The sequence below is a fragment of the Anas platyrhynchos genome, chromosome 2 (assembly GCF_047663525.1).
Source record: "Anas platyrhynchos isolate ZD024472 breed Pekin duck chromosome 2, IASCAAS_PekinDuck_T2T, whole genome shotgun sequence".
Classification (NCBI taxonomy): domain Eukaryota; kingdom Metazoa; phylum Chordata; class Aves; order Anseriformes; family Anatidae; genus Anas; species Anas platyrhynchos.
This window is the reverse complement of record NC_092588.1, coordinates 140,846,607-140,863,807: the sequence shown is the minus strand read 5'-3', so window position 1 is coordinate 140,863,807 and position 17,201 is coordinate 140,846,607. Positions and strand designations below refer to the sequence as shown.

Genomic DNA, 17,201 nt, shown 5'->3' with positions numbered 1-17,201 from the left:
TTTAGATAAACTAAAAACTTTAAGTATCTGTTGGCATCAAGAAAGTTTTTCAGTAACTGAAATAGGCTTAAGGAAGTGACTTTTTCTCATTTCCATTTTTTTTTAAGAATATTTCTTGGAAAACATGTATTTATTATATAAATCAAAAGAATTCGAGGTGAGAGTGGTTTTATCTAGGATAAAAACTTCTTTAGCAGAAACATATAATTTACTGAAAACCTAAATATTGCAAGTTATTTACATTAGAAATATAAAATATCCTAAAAAGGAGAGACGTGATAGACTATAACTTTCTAATAACATATTTGGGTCTCATTGTCAATTACATATTGTTTGAAACAATAATATATTACAACTGAGCTATGAAGAAGAAAATGCCATGTCCATCCTGAAGACGGACAAAAAGGAGAATCTGGGGAAGTACAGACCAGACAGCTTAACTGCACGCCCTTAGAGGGTTATGGACTGAATTCTCCTATAAGCCATTTCCAAGCAAAAGAAGGATAAGAAGGTGATTGGGAATAGCCAGCACAGAATTATCAAGGGCAAATTATGCCTGAGCAACCTGATTGCCTTCTGTGATGAGGTGACTTTCTCTGTCATGGAGGGAGGAGCACTGACTGCTGTATGCTTTGATTCTAGCAAGGCCTTTGATACAGTCTCCCATTATCTCCTTAGAGCCAAATTAGTGAGGTATGGACTGTGTAAGTGGATGATAACATGGGCAGAAAATCAGCTGAGCCACTGGGCTCAAAGGGTGGTAATCAACAATATGAAGCAGAACCGGTGACCGGCTGTACAAGTGGCATCCCTCAAGGATTCATAGCGGAGATAATACTGTTTAATATCTTTATTCATGACCTGGATGATGGGATGGAGTGCACTCTCAGCAAGTTTGCAGACAATATGCCATTGGAGGGAGCAGCTGTTACGCTAGGAGAACAGAGCTGCCGTGCATAGGCACCTGAACAGACTGGGGACATGGTCTGACAGAAACCTCCTGAAGTCCAGCAAAGGCAAGTGGGATCTAGGATCTTGCATTTGAGACGGAATAAATGGGCTGTAAGAGTGTATCCAGCTGGTTGAGAAAAGTGTTTCTCCCCCATGTTCACTTCTGAGCCTGTACCTGGCATGCTGAGTCCAGTTTTGGAGTACCCAGGCCAAGAAAGGCATTGCCATACTGGAGCAAGCCCCGTGGAGGATCACCAGGATAGCTTTGGGGCTGGACCACATCCTACATGAGAGCAGGCTGGGAGACCTGGTTTTGTTCCGCAGTAAGCAGTAAAGGCAACAAAGAGGGCTTACTGCTGCCTCCAGATACCTAATGGAAGAGCACAGAGAAAACAGAATCAGGCTCTTCTCAAAGGTGTCCAGCAACAGGACAAGGAGCAGTAGACACAAGCCGGAGTGTGGGGAATTCCTATTGGACACATAGAAAAAACGTGGAGGTGGCAAAATGCTGGAAAGGTCGCAGGATTTCCTTCCCTGGAGAATTCAGAATGTGAATGGACAAGGTCTGGAGCAAGCTGATGTGTGGTGAAATGTTATCCAGGTAAATTCTTTAAATGCAGGTAAGGCCAGATTTTTTTAAAACATTACTTTATTTAGATACCATGCATGAGAGACCTGCTTCTCACAAGGACCGTGCCACTGAAGCTTCAGGATTCAGTTGGTGTTGTCAGTGCTCAGGTTCTTGGTATCTGGTGTTTCCTGTCCAAAAGGGAGGCATCCAGTATTAAAGGATTTTTTTATTAGTAGTATTTTTTTTGCAACTTGAGCTTTGAAAACTACATACTCTACTTTTCCATGAATTTCACAAGGACTTTTTTTTAAGGGCTATTTCTCCAGTATTGGCATTAGTGGAGCTTTTCAATGTCTCCAGAAGAAAAACGCTTGAGAGTTGTTTAGCAACGTTGAAAGAGAGCACAAACAACCTCCTCTAAAAACAAAATCCTTAGTAACAGTGGCAACCATCTAAATTAGAGCATGCAGGAACTACTGCAGCTCTTTAACAGTTCATCAGCTACGGTAGTTCCTGTGATTAACCACAGCAAGCGAGAAACTCTAAAATGGTGCACGCTAAGGAAGCTGTATTTCTGGGCTAGAAATTGGAAAGGCTGCTCCAGTGCTGTAGCAGGAAGGAAAATTCCTCAGAAACTTCACAAATATGAAAAATATAGCTAGATGAAAACAGAACTTACTGGCTTTACCAATTAAGATGAGCTCTGCACCAAGCAGTTTCTATTAAAAGTATGTGCCACTATAGGAAGTAAATACTGCATTTTATTTCTTAGACTATTTTTAAAATGTGTCATTTCATGTTTAATTACATTTAAAAACAGGAAGCTCAAAATCTTTTCAATCAGAAAAAAGAGTATATTTTGAAAGAAATCAGCTCTTAGACAGGCACAAATTTGATTAATGGATTACTCAAAGTGCATTTATTACCCAATGTTGATCAAAATACTTTGCAGGTTGAAGAACAAACAAGAAACATATACAGAATGTCCTTATTGAACTTACATGTTTTTGATACCAAAATTTTAGTAGTGAAATCTATCAATTTAGATCTTTTTGCTGAAACAAAACAAAACAACATGAAGGTTTACACATTGTTTAAGGTTTAGATTCGCTACCCCCAAGCTGGAGCAACAGCACCCAGGAGCAATTCTGCAACTCCATTGCTGACTACACCTGAGGAAACAGGATCAGTAAAGAGACGCCAGAAAATCCCAGGAAGCTGCACGTAAACAACTCACCAGCTGAGCTGTAGTCACTGTGAACCTAGAAAGGGTTAAAACCCTTTGCTTCAGAAGAAGGAAGAGGTTAGCCCTTAAAGACTATATAAGCTGCAAAACCTGGCAGTTGTGGCTTGTTAAACTGCTGGGAGGTGGAACTGACAGCTGTGCTGCCTAAGTGGGGGAAGTCATAAAAGGGAAGCAGAGGGCCCCTGAGGGAGTGGGATAGCTGGGCTTCAGTGTTGCTCTGGCTAGGGGGAATTTTACTTTGTTTGAACTAAAATGGATGCGGCTACTGTGAGACACCGATCACGATCACCGTAAGGCTTTCAGTTGGGTTGTTTATGGAGAGTTGAACAAGGTGAGAAGAAGCTGTCCTGGCTTTCATTGCATTTGGGGAGGTGACTAAAGGAGCTACCCCTGGCTGTAATAATTTCCTAAGCCTAGGCTGGAGTAGGTTGTCTATTTTTTTCATCATAAATAAAAAGAAAGCAAAGCATCACTTGGGATAGATGCCTGACTCCTAATTGAGGCTGATTGCCCCCTTCATAGGTCTTTGGTTATGTGCCATGCCTTGTGTTGGGGAACAAAAGGAAATTGGTAATGCTTAAAATGAAATGTAAGACTCCTTTGTGCTTAAGGAATTGCTGCATTGATCTCTGTAAATTAATTTTAATAACTTTGTTTTTGCATTTTAAATTATGTTCCAGAGTTTGTTTGAAATCCTCTGCAATGATGTGAAATTCTGCAAACCCGGCGACTCTTGATGGCACATCTGACGACTGGCAGGCAATGCCTTCTGCCTGTAAACATATATAGGCAGTAATCATTTCCATATACAAATTGTATTTGTTCTTCTGAAAGCAGAGCAATTAAGGAGTCTGCATTTTAAAAAAAGTTTATGCTTACTGGTTTTCTGTTTTTCAGTTTTACAAATGAAGGAAATGCCTTGTCTTCAAAATGTTTGGACTGTTCTTTTTGTATTTCCAATAAATTGGTAAATAACTCAACATCCTTGTGGGTTTTATGCTCTTGTAGAAGGTTAATTTATTTCAGGAATTTATTTTCATCATGTCTTTAAGATGAATTCTTTTTTAAAAACAGCAATATTTTAGAACTATGGGCTGGATTTAAAGTAACCCAGCTTGGCTTGAAGTGACATGTACCCAGACCAATTTATAGAGTAATGGAACAATTTATGAGTCTGCCCTAGCTGAAATTAGTTTCTATGGCAGTTGGCCCAGGGATACTCTGTGGGCCTTCTGTTCTTTGCAGCTGCAGAAAATAATTGTAAAGGGCAGTATTACCTTCCAGTAGCTAGGCAAAGCTTCACTTACAAACTGTGTGATATCCCTTTCCTCAGGAGTAGAGACCCTAACTCACCAGAATTGCTCTCGATGATCAGTGAAAAAAAAGCAAGTCATTCCTATATGTGCTGGGATGAAGTATTAAGTTAGGAAGTGTTATGTTTAAATAGTAAGGCTCAGCAAGACTTTGCTGCAAGCATCAATAAGAGCAAAGGGATTTTAATGGTGAGCTTGCTAGTCCCAGGCTTTACTTAAATGCCAAGGTGAGAGCCTGCACCCTGTTTTTAATTTATGCAAACTATTGATGAAGTCAGTCAAGGGCAACCAGTCATTAGCACAGTCTTGCTAGCTTATTCTCTCCTTCCCTCTCTCCTGTCCACCAGCTCCCAATGGAGCATCTTGTACAGGCACAGGAAGAAACAGAAGAAAAAAAAATAGTACCAATGACAGAAAAAAAATGATGCAGATATGACAAAACAAAACACTTTCATCTCCTCTGGAGCTTCTAACTACTGCTTAGTGCTAATAAGGATAGTAAACCACTTCATCAGAGAGTGAGCATGTTCTGACCAGCTTAGTCCACTGGTGATATCACACCCTTAATAAAGTTCCCAAGCACTGTGAATTGACCCTGGCCGTGCCCTCCTATTCAGTCCTCAGGCAGTTCAAAAGCTTTATATTCAGCCATCAAAAAGTTCTGGACACTCTAAAGGAGTCTCTAACGCTTGTAAATCCACAGGGGGTGGATTTCTTTAAAGTCAAGTAGGAAGTGCCGCTCTGTTGTTGGAGTGTGCGGTAACTCAGAGCATGAATTTCCTATTCCCAAAAACTGTTCTTACCAATGCTGGAAGATACAGATCCCAAACAGTCTTCTAAGAAACAGCTAAAGACCAACTGCTACCTCAGAAGAGGTTGTACTGTCATAATTTGGCCCTTCAGTCTTCTGTCAGTTCCTGGGCCATCATCTCAACATCTACGTTAGCTTGCTCACAGGTTATCTGTGAAGTGAAACAAGCTGTTTTGCTTACAATGGCTCATGAATGCTGTTGTGGAGATACACTGAACAAGAGAGATCTCCCCATAGACACTACAGGCAGTATTGTACCAGCTTTGGGTTTAGCTCTGAAGTTTTTCAGTCCTCTCCCAGAAGGTCTTTCCTCTTCTGATACTGGATGTACACCACAAACAGATCAGCAACATACATTCACAGTGTCATGCTATAAAAAAATCGGTCAATGGACTGAAGTACAAGTGTTGTGCCAGGCAGTATATGTGAAACACCTCCTCGCACATGCACAAAAATGTCCATAAGCTACAAGGGAGCAAAGAGCAGACCTCGGATGCAGGTTCTCTCTCCCTAGAGACAGTCAGCCTGTGTTAGGGTGGGGAGAAATCCCAAGAGGCTGCTAAGGTTACATGGCTACAGAGAGAACTTTCTGGTGTCAGTGCTGGAAGGGGCCCACGGCCAAGGCTCAGCCTTCAGAATGCATCAGGACCATGGTTAGGGTTAGGGTCAGGGGCAAGAGCCTGCTGCTGCAGGTGGATTGGGGTTGGAAAGGAGTTTCAGAAAGAGACAGTGGGGTGCAGAGAAAACTTGGGAGGGGAGAATGTTTGGTGGGTGTCTTGGTCTGAGGTTCACCCTGTGGTCACGGTTAGGGATAGGGCTGAGGAAAAGAGAAAGCCAAGAGCCCCAGTTGGAGGGAGATGGGAAAGAGGCTGCCAAAGGAAATGGTGGGCTGCAAAGAGAACATGGCTGAGAGAAAATTTTGGTGTGGGCATTGGCAGTGAGGCCTGGTCAGCATATAGTTGGGCTTAAAGCCAGGGTTACACTCGAGAGAGATGAGAGCTCCAGCTGCAGAGGGACAATGAAGGAACTGGTAATGGGAAGTGTAGGCTGCAAGAACGTGGTTGCCAGAACATTTTGGTTTGGCCTGGTGAGTTCTAGGCCAAGGCTCGGCCTTTGTTTGAGTTTGATATGGCTAGCGTTAGTATTAGGGCTGAGAGAAAAAGATAACCTAGAGCTGTGGTGGGACTGGGGTAGAAAGGACTTGCCCAGAGAAAGGGTGGCATGCAAGGAGAGCTTGGCTGGGATAACTTTCTGGTGAGGGCACCAAAAGGGGGCAGTGACAAGGCTCAGCTTAAGGTTAGGTTTATTTTGGAGTTAGAGTTAGGGCTGGAGGAAAGAGACAGACAGTTCCAGCTGAAGGGGAGCTACAAAGGGACTTTGAAGGGGAACTTTAGACTGCAAGGAGAACGTGGCAGGGCTGCCTGGTCTGAGGCTCTGCCTCCTCCTAGGTTTGGAGGTAGGGTTAGATTTGTCAGCAAGAGCGAGCCTAATGCTGCAATTAGAATGGGCCTAGGAAGCGCAGGGTGCAGGAAGAACTTGGTTGCTTTTGCTGGTTTTGTTTTGTTTTGTTTTTTGTTTTTACTGCTTGGCATCCTGGTCTGAGGCTAAGCATACAGCTAGCGTGAGGGTTAGTGTTAACATTGGGAGAAAGAGAGAGACCAGACCTCCAGCTGCAGGAGAGGTTGAAAGCAGTTGCTAGAGGAAAGGCTGGGACACAAAGATAACTCGTCTGTAAGATCTTTTAGGTGTGTGCACTGGCTGGGGGCTTGGTCTAAGGCTCAGTACTGTCAGGGGTAGGGATAGGTCTGAGGTTATGGCTGACAGCAAGAGAGAGCCAAGAGCTGCAGCTGGCTCAGGGCTAGAAAGTGGCTGTCACAGGGATGTGTGGGCTGCAAGAACTCGGCTGCAAGAACTTCCTGGTGTGGGCACTGGCCGGGGGCCATGTCCAAAGCATATGGTTTGAGCAAGCATTAAGATTAGGGCTGAGGGAAAGAGAGAGTCTGGAGCTGCAGCTGGAGTGGAGCTGGAGAGGAGCTCTGAAGAAAAAAACGGTGTAGATAAAATGTGGTGTAGAGCAAATGTGGCAAAAGGAACACATTGTGGGCACTGGCTGGGGGTCCTGGTCTAAGGATCTGTGTTAAGGTTAGTATCTGGGCAGAGACAGACTAAAGTTGCAGCTGGAGGGGAACGTGAAAGGGAACATGCCAAAGGAAAGGTGGGCTGTGAAAAAACCATGCCTCTGAGAAGGTTTTAGCTTGGGCACTGGCTAGGGCCCCTGGGCTGAGGCTTAGCACAAGACCAGGGTTACTCCCACGGTTAGAGCTAGGAGAAAGAGAAAGCCCAGAGCTCCAGCTGGAGGGGAGCTAAAAGGGTTTAAAGAGAAGTCTAGGCTGCAAGAACTTGACAGGGGGAAATTTTTGCCATAGGAATTGGCTGGGTAATCCAGTCCCAGGCTAAGCCTCTGGCTAGGTTTATTTTAAGAGCTAAGGTTAGGGTTACAGTTGAAGGAAAGAAAGAGACTGGGGCTCTAGCTGATGCACAGCCAGAAAGAGATGCAAAAGAAAAGCGTAGGCTGCAAGTGTGACTAGGTTTTGCCTCTTCAACTGATGCCCATGTCCATCTCCAGGTATATCATGGCACAGGTGGTAGACCTGTGTCATCCCAACAAGATAGACAAGTGCAGGTAACCATCCTGTTCTTGGTGCCTGAAACTGGAGAATACAAACCTGTGCCTTAGACCTCATCTAGGTAGTCCAGGCACTTGATTTGTTCAGATTTTGCTCTAAAGATTATGATCAACATCTTTTGTTCCTCGGATAACACATAACCTTCCTTGCTAAGGATTCACATCTGCAGCAAAGAGCTCTTCAGAATCTAGGCCAAGATGACAAGAAAGTCTCCTGGAAGAAAAAAGAAATATGAAAACAAAAAACAACTTCCTTCCGCAGCCTTTCCTTTCCTATAATAAACCTAACAAAATGTGTGTTGTATATTACACGCTTCAAAACCAAAATGCTTCACTATATGGATTTTATGGATTTATTCTGGAAAGAAGATGAAAGACAAATATGACAGATGTTAGTCACGTTGATGTGTGCAGCATTGCACAATGCTCAGATGTCATGTTCTAAGCATAACTTAAGGAATAAAATGGGTACTGAACTCTTCTAAAAATCTGACTTCAAATCTATATTTAGGCATCTAAGTGACCTGCTTTTATTCAGAGGTGCTGACTATTCAGCTGCTTTCATTGACTGCAGTAGAAACATCAGGGATTTTTGCTGTTGTAAGATTTTTTTTCCAAGAAATATTAGAATTTAGAATCCATCTGTAATTCCTAATAACTTTTTACTCTTAAATAATAATAATAATGAAATACAGCGTTTATGCTCTCTCCTACTCTCAATAAGACGCAGAAAAGAAGCCATATAATAAGCCCCAGTAACTGTTTTGATGCTGGAGGGAGATAAAACTATTTACTTGGATAACTTTGCTATTGAGATCACAAAGGCAAAAAAAGAGAAATGAAAAGGATGTGACACTTGACCAACTGAGTTTGGGGCAATGAGGTTTTAAATTTATAAGCACCTGTGTAAGTCAGTCCCATGAGTGCACCTGTAGACCTTAATGGCCCTGAGCAGCCTCACCTGGGATGTCCATCCCCACCCTCTGCCCATGACCTCTATTTAAGTTCAGGGATGAGGTGAGGTTGGGTTTTTGCCTGAGCTATGCTGTAGGTATGCCTGTCTCCAGTCTTGCCTTCTGGATATGCCTTGGGGCTATACCAGTAGTAGCTTGCCTCCAGGCCTCTGTCTCCTTCTAGCCTGGCCTCCTGGAAGGACGTTGTGCCTATGCTGAACCTTCCCAGGTGGACCTGGCTTCTCTGGGGCTGCTGCTGTGTACTGGGCCCCACTGGTGAGGGTGCTGCCTGAACTGGGACAACCCTTGGCTCCTGGTTTGTCCGCCCATGGGGCAGCCATGCTATTGCTGTTCCCCATGGACCTGGTGACCTTGCTGAGCAAACAGCCAATGCACAAAGCAGGACCTGCAATGGGTACATCCCTCTGTGTGCCTTGGAAGTCAAGGGGTGGCTTAGCCTGAGTGTGCTGGCTCTTGGGAAGGGGCAGTGCTGCCAGGAGGACTTCATTGTGCAAGGAAGGAAAGTGTATTTCATGTACAATGCTTCTGACTTGGGCAGATGTGCGTTTGCAGGATGTCATCTACCCATGACCACATCCTCTGTGGTCACAGAGGCAATTCAGAAACACTTTTTAAACATTTTTTAAACATTTTTTGCTGTGAGTACAATTGGGCAAGCGTGTGTTACAGGGGTGCAATGCATCCACAGCACAGCGAAACCCCTGCATGGTGCCTGCAGGCGGCTGTTTCGTGGTGCTTGCTGCATGCTGGCCATGACAGCTCCGCTCGCAGGCAGGAGCCAGGTGAGGAGAGGGCTGGCGATGAAGCCGTGTCCGAGGAGGACATCAGTGTCCCCTTGCCCAAGGTGTCCCTTCAGGTGTATTTATTTAGAGAGGAGAGGTGGAGAGTGAACACGAGAAGGGCGCAGAGCAGTGTGTATTTAACTCCCTTGGTGCCATTTGTGATCGCTTCACCACACGGGGAGCAATCCCCAGCCCCTCAGGGCACCGAGCGGGCTCTCCCCCCTTTCCCTTCAGCCAGCAGCCGCACGGCCGCCATGACGCCTGCGCGCGCCCGCGGGGCATGCGCGCTGCGGCGGCAGGAACCGAAACTCCCGCGCCGGCTGGGAACGGGGCGGGGGGAGGCGGTGGCAGCTCCCCCCCCATGCAGCGGGGAGGGGGCGGGCGGAGGGGGCGTGGCCGCGGCGCGGGAGCGGGGCCATTTCGGCGCGCGGCTGCAGGCCGGGATGCGCGCGGCGACCCGCGGCACCCTCCCCGCCCCGCCGCCCGCACGGCCGCGGCGCTGAGCTGAGCACCGCCGCCTCCCCTCCGCCTCCTCCTCCTCCTCCTCCTCCATCCCTCCCTGCCTCCTGCCCTCCTCCTTCCCTGCCGGCCGCCGCCGCTGCCGCCGCGCCATGGCGGCCCCCAGCACCATCGCCCCCGCCCTGGCGAGTAAAACCAAGACGAAGAAGAAGCACTTCGTGGCGCAGAAAGTGAAGCTGTTCCGGGCCAGCGACCCGCTGCTCAGCGTCCTCATGTGGGGGGTCAACCACTCGGTAAGCGGCGGGGAGGAAGAGGAGGAGGAGGAGGAGGAGGAGGAGGGAGGGCCGCCGTGCCCCCCCCCCCCCCCCCCCCCCCCAAGGCTCCGGGTGGGGTCGTGTCCCCCCCCCCTGCAGCGCTGCGGGGACGCGCCGCGGTGCCCCCTGCTCCTTTCCTTGGGGGTGGAGGCGATGAAAACCCCCAAAAAGCTCTGCTCTTAAAGCTGGAGCTGCTCAAGTTCACGGCTGCCTCCGGTGCGGTTCGCATCGGGGCTGGTGGTGGTGGTGGTGCCCGGTGGCGTGGTGCTGGGCATTTAAAAGCAGCGAGCAGCCTGCTGAGGAGGCTGTCACATGGCCGGGCATTACGGGGCTCAGGGCGCAGCTTTGCATCTTTAAATAGCCTCCACGGCAGGTTGCGAGCGCGGCACCCAAAGATCACCCCCAAAAATCAGCCGTCTGGGGGCTGCCAGGCCGAAAACTTCAGCTGCCGCCTCCCCCAGCGCCGCGGTGCCGCTTCCAGGTGCTGCTCGCTGCTGGTGGGCAGCCAGAGGCTTTGCATCAGGCTGCCAGCCTTGTGGCAGCAGAGCAGTCCGTGGCACGAAGCCGGTTTTCCCTTTGTTTCCCGCACATCCCAACCTGTGTCGTTTTCTTTGTGTGTGGTTTAACAGCTCGGGCACAAAGCTGGGCATCCCACGGGGGTGGGGGGGATGTGCTGGGGGCCCCTGGGTGCCAGCAAGGCAGGGGGAGAAGCGGGGTGAGGCTGAACCATCCCCTGAGGGTGGCCCTGCGAGCCGGCAGGAGCTGGTGACAGAGGGCTTCGAGCTGTCCCTAGGTCGGCTGTAAGCAGTGACACCCTGCATCACGAACCGATAAGGAACTAGATAGCTATCTGCTCAGCAAAAAACCCTCTGATTGTGGAAGTGCACAGCGTGCCGCTTGCCGGAATTAGGCTTACGTGCACGAGTTTCTCTTGCTCCTAGTGGCTATTTTTTCGCACAGCTCCGAGGCAGACAGTGTCAAGGAAAGCTGGTGGAGGTGGGGTGAGGCGCTCCTGGGGTCTCCCTGGGTGGGAGCAGAGACCTGGCTGTGGTTGTAGCTACACGTGCCTGTTCTGGAAATACCAGTGCTTTCAGAGGCTCTGCCCTCTCCAGCGCTGTGCCTAATAGCAAAGTAAATAGTGACAAACACAATAGTGTACATGACTCCTACCATCATGTGCTACCGGGGAGCGCGTAGCTGTGCCAAGTGGAAGAAGCAATGGAGGCGTGCTGCTTCGTGCTTGCAAAGCTAAAAACTGCAAATTGGAGTCCTGTAGTTGGGGAGGGTGGGCGCAAAGAGCACGCTCGGGGAATACGGTAAACTTGGAGAAGTGCAGCCCTGTGTTTGTAGAAGGCGTGGCTGTGGGCTTGAGCATCTGCCGTGTGCTACAGATATTCTGGTTCCTCACCCTGCTGCAAGGTGTAATTGTGAATAATACTTTGGGCCCCATGGAAGGGAAATCCCTCTAAATTAGAGTATGAAAAATAATTTGTGTCCGAATCTAAATACTTCTTCTTAGCCAAGAACGTAGCACCAAAGCGCTGCGGGATCTTCTGTTAGGTGCTCACCCTGTTGGTTTGTAACGCCTGATGTGGCTTTGTGAAAATGAGTCTTTAGTGTGATTGGAGCAGGCCCTGTTATCACAAATGAGAATTTCTTGCAGGCAAAATGCAGCATACCTATGTGGATTTGTTAGAAACAGGAGTTAAGGATACTTGTGTTTCTTAGCAAAATAAACAGAAACCCATAATAAAAGGTTAGTCTAGGAAATGAGCGTAATTCATAGGTTATGATGATGGTAATTAAATAAACTTAGAGCATATTACTCATCTGAAAAATCTGACTTAAGACTGCTTCCACTGCTGTGCGTAGAAATTAATGGGACAGTAACAGTCCCCGTGTCTCACAGCAGATTTGGGAGGAAGGATGCATCGAAGTGGCGCGTATGAGACGCAGTTCCCATGTTTCTGACAGAATGTGATGCATGCTGGAAGGAAGCACTTGGTGAAGGTAAAATGTGAAAAATGGGATTCTCTGTAGGCTTCTCAACTTTGAGCGTAGGCCCATAATACTGGTATAATGTGATAGCTGAGTTCTGAGGGATCCTTGGATTTTAAATTGAATTTGTAGAGATGAACTATGTAAAAAGAAAGTGACAAGATCTGTTTTCTCAACTCTCCTGTCCTAGAAGGAAATGCGTCTCTAAGAAGGGAGGTGTAGTGCATCAGCATCACAAAGCAATGGGGCTTATAGCGAGTGCATGAATTCCTAATCAGGAAAAAACCTGCAGGGAGGTGCCTGTTACCTAAGGCTCTTAAAACAAGCAAAAGCCTCCTCCCTCCTCAAGCTGTTAGAAAATTGTTGTGGCGGCCCAGGCTGTTGTTTAGGTAGAGAGATACCAAATGCATAATCCTAATCGGGAATGCAGTCAAATTCAGTAAATTAGAAGGGCACGTGGGGGAAAATGACATGTAAGCAGTATCCAAAGATGTTAAGAAGCATGAAAATATGCTCACATTCAGAGCAATAAATTCACTTTTTGGTGTGCTGAAGTACACTGTTGAGTGAAACTTTCCACCACGTGAAAAGGCGAGCAGCCCTGTCCCAGTCCCGAGGTGCGATTGTGATACTGGTGGCTGCTGCAGCATCAAAGGCTAATTGCTGGTGTGCTCAGATCTTCCGGGCATCTGCATCAGTACGAATTGATCTTATCTTGGTCTTTTACGTTGTGTCAAAGATAATCTGTCAGTGCTGCTGAAACAGTTGTTTAAACTCAGCAATTAATATGACTTAGAGCTACATTTTTAACTAGTACAATTGTAAGAAAATTCCATGTACCAGTGGCGTAGTAAATGACATCCTTATTCTCACCTTCATACTGTCACCACCGGCAGACTTCCAGCAGCCGGGGGAGGGAGCAGGAAGGTGGCACGTAAGTTTTTGTCCAATGCTTTGGGAAGTCATGCTTCCCTTCTTTCATTCTGTGCCAAAAAATGGGAGACAGGCATACATACCCTGCCTTTCCTGCAGCACACTACAGTTGTCCGGGCCCAGTCATGGTGAGTCTGCTCTCTCCCGTGTCGGCTGTCTGCTTCTGTCGGAAGCTTGTTAGGAAGGCTGGGAATTTGTAGGGGACTGGGCTTAGGTCCTTTGCAATGTATTGGCCACGAATATGGAAGATCACAGAAGTGGATTTTTTTTGGTAACTGATTTTGAGGTAAGGAATTGAATGCCGGAGACCTTGCTTCTGACTGCATTTAATGGTTAAGGCAGAAGAGAATGAATGCCTAATGAAGTTCTTGAGCATAATGTTGAGTTTATAGAGGGAAAAAAAAAGCCCTCAGCCCCTAGAATCTGTAATCGCCATCTGTTTCGGGATGATTACAAGCTGATCTAAAAATTTACCAGTGCCTGACTTCACAGTGGCACTTGCTGCCTGATAAGCAAGTGAAACAATACGAATGTGTGGATCAAATGCCTTTTTTTCTCCTCCAGCGTATTTACAGAGCGCATCAGAAAGCGTGTGCTTCCTATGGGTGAAGAATTCAACAGGCAATAAACTCCAGAATCACCTTCGGCTGGTTACACAAGGCATTGCGAAGCCTGATGCTACTGTTGCACTCCCAGCTGTAATCTGGCTTGATCTTTTTAAGAAAAGTGGAGCAACAACACAAGGACAGTGTAATAAAAGGGGTGAAAGCTATGAACTCCTGTCTGCCAGTGCAGTGTCTTCACCCCTATAGTTAGATGTGGGGAGAAGAAAGCCAGTGGGACAAGTAAATGCAGCTTTCCCCCTTGTATATACCAAGATATATTTGATCACATTAGGAAACCTTCTGCACTTCCACAGAAATACAGAATAATTAAAGCTTGGTTATGCCCTATAGAGTAAAAACGAATAGCTTATGTTTATCATCAGTTTCTTTTAAAAAAGAAAAAATGGCAGCACTTACTGCTAGGAGTGCATGCTCATAAGTGACAGGACTTGGTAACTCCTGGGTCTGTATTTTTATGTACTTTTAAACGATAGTGAGACTGGTTAAACCCCGAGGATATGGAACGATAGCGTTGATTCATGGCATCAGCTGTCAGCACAGCAGACTGGTGGGAAACTGAGAAGGGCAGGGCTGCTCATCAGTTATATTGTCAGCTGTGTTGCTAGTGTTTATGTTAATGCAGAGCATCCCCACTGCACATGGGCTCCAACAGGGCTTTTTCGAAGTAAAAGGCAAGTTACTGGTTTTAGAATGATCTCCAGATTTGTAAGCGTGAGCTTGGAGAAAAGCCCTCCTTATTAATTGTTTAATGGCAATGGTGGTAGATTGCATGGGAGAAGGCTCTTTCGAAGAAGCAGGAAGCAACAACGTATTAAAAAGCATTGATTACAGCATAACAGATAATAAAGCAATTAAAACTATTTTTGAAAGTTATCTGGGCACTCAGCCCAGATGTTTGTATATAGAAGGAAGTAGAACAGGAAAAGCTGTTTACTGAAAACTTGGTTCTTTTTTGGGTGTCAAGCTCTGCGTTGCTGCAGAAATTCACTTCATAATGCTTTTGCATCTCGGTGGACAAACTCTAGGAAAAATACAAATTGCAAATGTTTACTGTGGTTGGAATAAAGGTAGCAAACGTTCTTACATGAAATAAAATCGGGAGCGATGTCTCATGTGGGTGTTCTTCTTTGAACTATTGAAAGGAAATGTACAATAGCTTCTGTTAGGGATGAGACAGGAAGAGCTATGAACAAAAATCTCACAGCAGTCTCAAAGCTACTTTCTGTTTCTTCCCCTCTACAAAATAAGGCGCTGCAAAGGCTAGGTTATTTTGCCTATAGGGTTTTGAAACTGAATTTCATTAACCGCAGCAGGGGAGGGCTGGACAATGTTCAGCGAAGCAAACAGGCAACATAAATTTGTTTCTCTGAATCAACTTTGTCATCTTATTTGAGTATCCTGCACCAGATGCCTTAAAAGAAATTCTGTGGTGGATTATTTTAAAACTCCTTGGTCAATAATGCAGACACTTATATTATGCCCATGGGCTAGAGACTGGTAGTTGTTTTTTTGAGCCCTATCCTAGAATGACAAGCTTTGTTCAGTACAACTGTCCCACCCCATTATGCCTCTGCTGGTGAATGATCCTGGTTTCTGCTCTTCTGGGCGAACGCCTTGTGATGGTCTCGCTTCCATGTGTCGTGCAGCTTCATCAGACCCTTGGAGTAAGCTGGAACTACCTATTATTTATTGATCTTCAGTTTAATCTTGCCTAAGCACTCAATTAGAGTTGTAGGCATGTTGGCTGAAAGGTATCTTGACTTGTTGAAAGGTTAGTCTTTGTTGTTGAAGGATGACATTTTAAAGACTTGAAAGAAGTCAGCATTCATCTTCATTTTCTTCTGAACTCCAGGTGATTGAGTGCTGTTGTGGATAACAGACTCAGTATGAATTTACTACTTTATATTTACTCCTAGGTCCAATTTCCATGTTTTTCTGCTTCTTACCCTTGATGCTTGCTATTTAGGTATCTAACAACTCCTGGCTTCTCTTCTTCCCTTCTCGCTGATAGCGAAACACATCTTACCTTGCAAAAGGGCTGCAACAGTCTTAAGAAAATTGCTGCCCCTCTGGGATGGTAATGACAAACCTTGGTAGCTTCTACAGACTGCATCCAGGTGCTGTGGCGAAATGGGCTGGGTTTGAATTGTTGGGATGGTAACCTCGGGTATGTGGCTCGCTATGGGAACATCTGTTCTATGATCCTCCTGTAGAGCCTGGGTTCTACAACAAGTTAATTAGTTTTGTGCTGAGATAGCTCGATAGCGATGTTGTGAAAATTGTTTGAAGTAGCTGAATGCTGCAGTGATGGATCTCACAAACTGAAAAGAAAACATTAGCTTTATCTTCAAAGAACAGGTCTGAATTGCTTGCAGTACAAATACATACGGCCATGCACCTTTTAGAGTACTTATTTTCATCAGACTTGGTGAACTGCCACCTCGTGTACGGAGACAGGGTAATTAGACTAATCCAGCTCTTTTGAGTGCATTTTAAGTTCCCAAGGCAACCTTAATATCGTGAATGTGGCTGTGAGTATATGCGTGGTCCTTTTGGATTCTAAGAAAAAAAAAAAGCAGGAAAAGAAGCAAATTTCCCTCTGTGGCATTATTAGAAAGCCTATGGAGCTGCTCGGTGAGGCTGGGATTGCAGAACCACCTTGCTGCCACCTGTGCTAACTGGTTTAATCCCTCACTTTCCCCGGTGACCCTCTGGTGTCCCAGTTATGTGCTGTACCACCTCTTACAGGTCTGCTGTTCTGTGTTCGCATCTTATCGAGTCTTTGCCATTCCAGTCTTTCTGGTTAACAAGCTCAGCTGTATCTCCTTTTCCTGATCAGTAATTACCCAGCCCCAAACTAATAATCCAGCAGAACTAATATGCTCTGAATTTTTGGATGGACCGCAGCTTGCTGGAGTTCATCATCCAGGATCGCAGATGGCTGTGCCAGCACAAAAAATGGGGAAAAGCAGAGATGGTGGGGAAAAACACCTTTGCAAGGAAGTGCCAATTTGTACTAGCATAAGGTTAGTCACACCACAACATCTGTAACACTTGAGCTGGCCAAAGTGAGGGCTGTTGGGCTTGTTTCCTCTCCTTTTCTGGTACTAAACTGATCCAGTGGTGACTTCTTCTGGGGAGATGCAAAATTTAGGGGAAGGAAGAGGCTGGCATGATGTGCTACAAGGTACATTTTTATGGCTGCGTAGGACAGTTAGAGGGACTGTGTTAGCTCTGGTTTGTGCTCTTCAGCTGATGAGGGGTTTCGTGTCAGCAGTTTGATTTCACATCTGGAGTTGAACTGTTGCCCCTTGTAAAAATAAAAAATAAAAAAAAATGAGAGCTCTTAGAGCGGAGGCCTTTCCAATTATTTTAACCTTTTGAAATACACACGTATTTTGTACGAGGCACAGCTGCCTGCTATACCTGCCAGTTTCCTGTCATCTCTTCCACAATGGCCTTGAGGAAGATGCTAAAACATTTAACTTCTTAGTTTGCATTTCTGGGTAGAAGATGAACACCTTCAGAACAGTTGCA

The 17,201-nt window shown here is 46.0% G+C and overlaps 1 protein-coding gene and 1 long non-coding RNA gene across 3 annotated transcripts in view; both read left to right on the top strand.

Moving 5' to 3' along the window:
- The first annotated feature begins 1,586 nt into the window (after positions 1-1,586).
- On the top strand, positions 1,587-3,748 carry LOC110354600 (uncharacterized). The gene is made up of 2 exons (XR_002406745.4): positions 1,587-3,099; positions 3,449-3,748. It is a non-coding gene; the product is annotated as an uncharacterized lncRNA (long non-coding RNA).
- A 5,947-nt stretch (positions 3,749-9,695) lies between these two features.
- The window catches only part of PIP4K2A (phosphatidylinositol-5-phosphate 4-kinase type 2 alpha), a 107,752-nt gene continuing 100,246 nt past the window's right edge, over positions 9,696-17,201 (top strand). The window contains exon 1 of one of the 2 annotated variants that reach the window (XM_027450634.3): positions 9,696-10,086. In XM_027450634.3, the coding sequence (XP_027306435.1) occupies positions 9,946-10,086 (141 nt within the window). In that variant the 5' untranslated portion in view covers positions 9,696-9,945. The remainder of the gene's footprint in view (positions 10,087-17,201) is intronic. The other variant, XM_027450633.3, reaches the window with a different exon arrangement.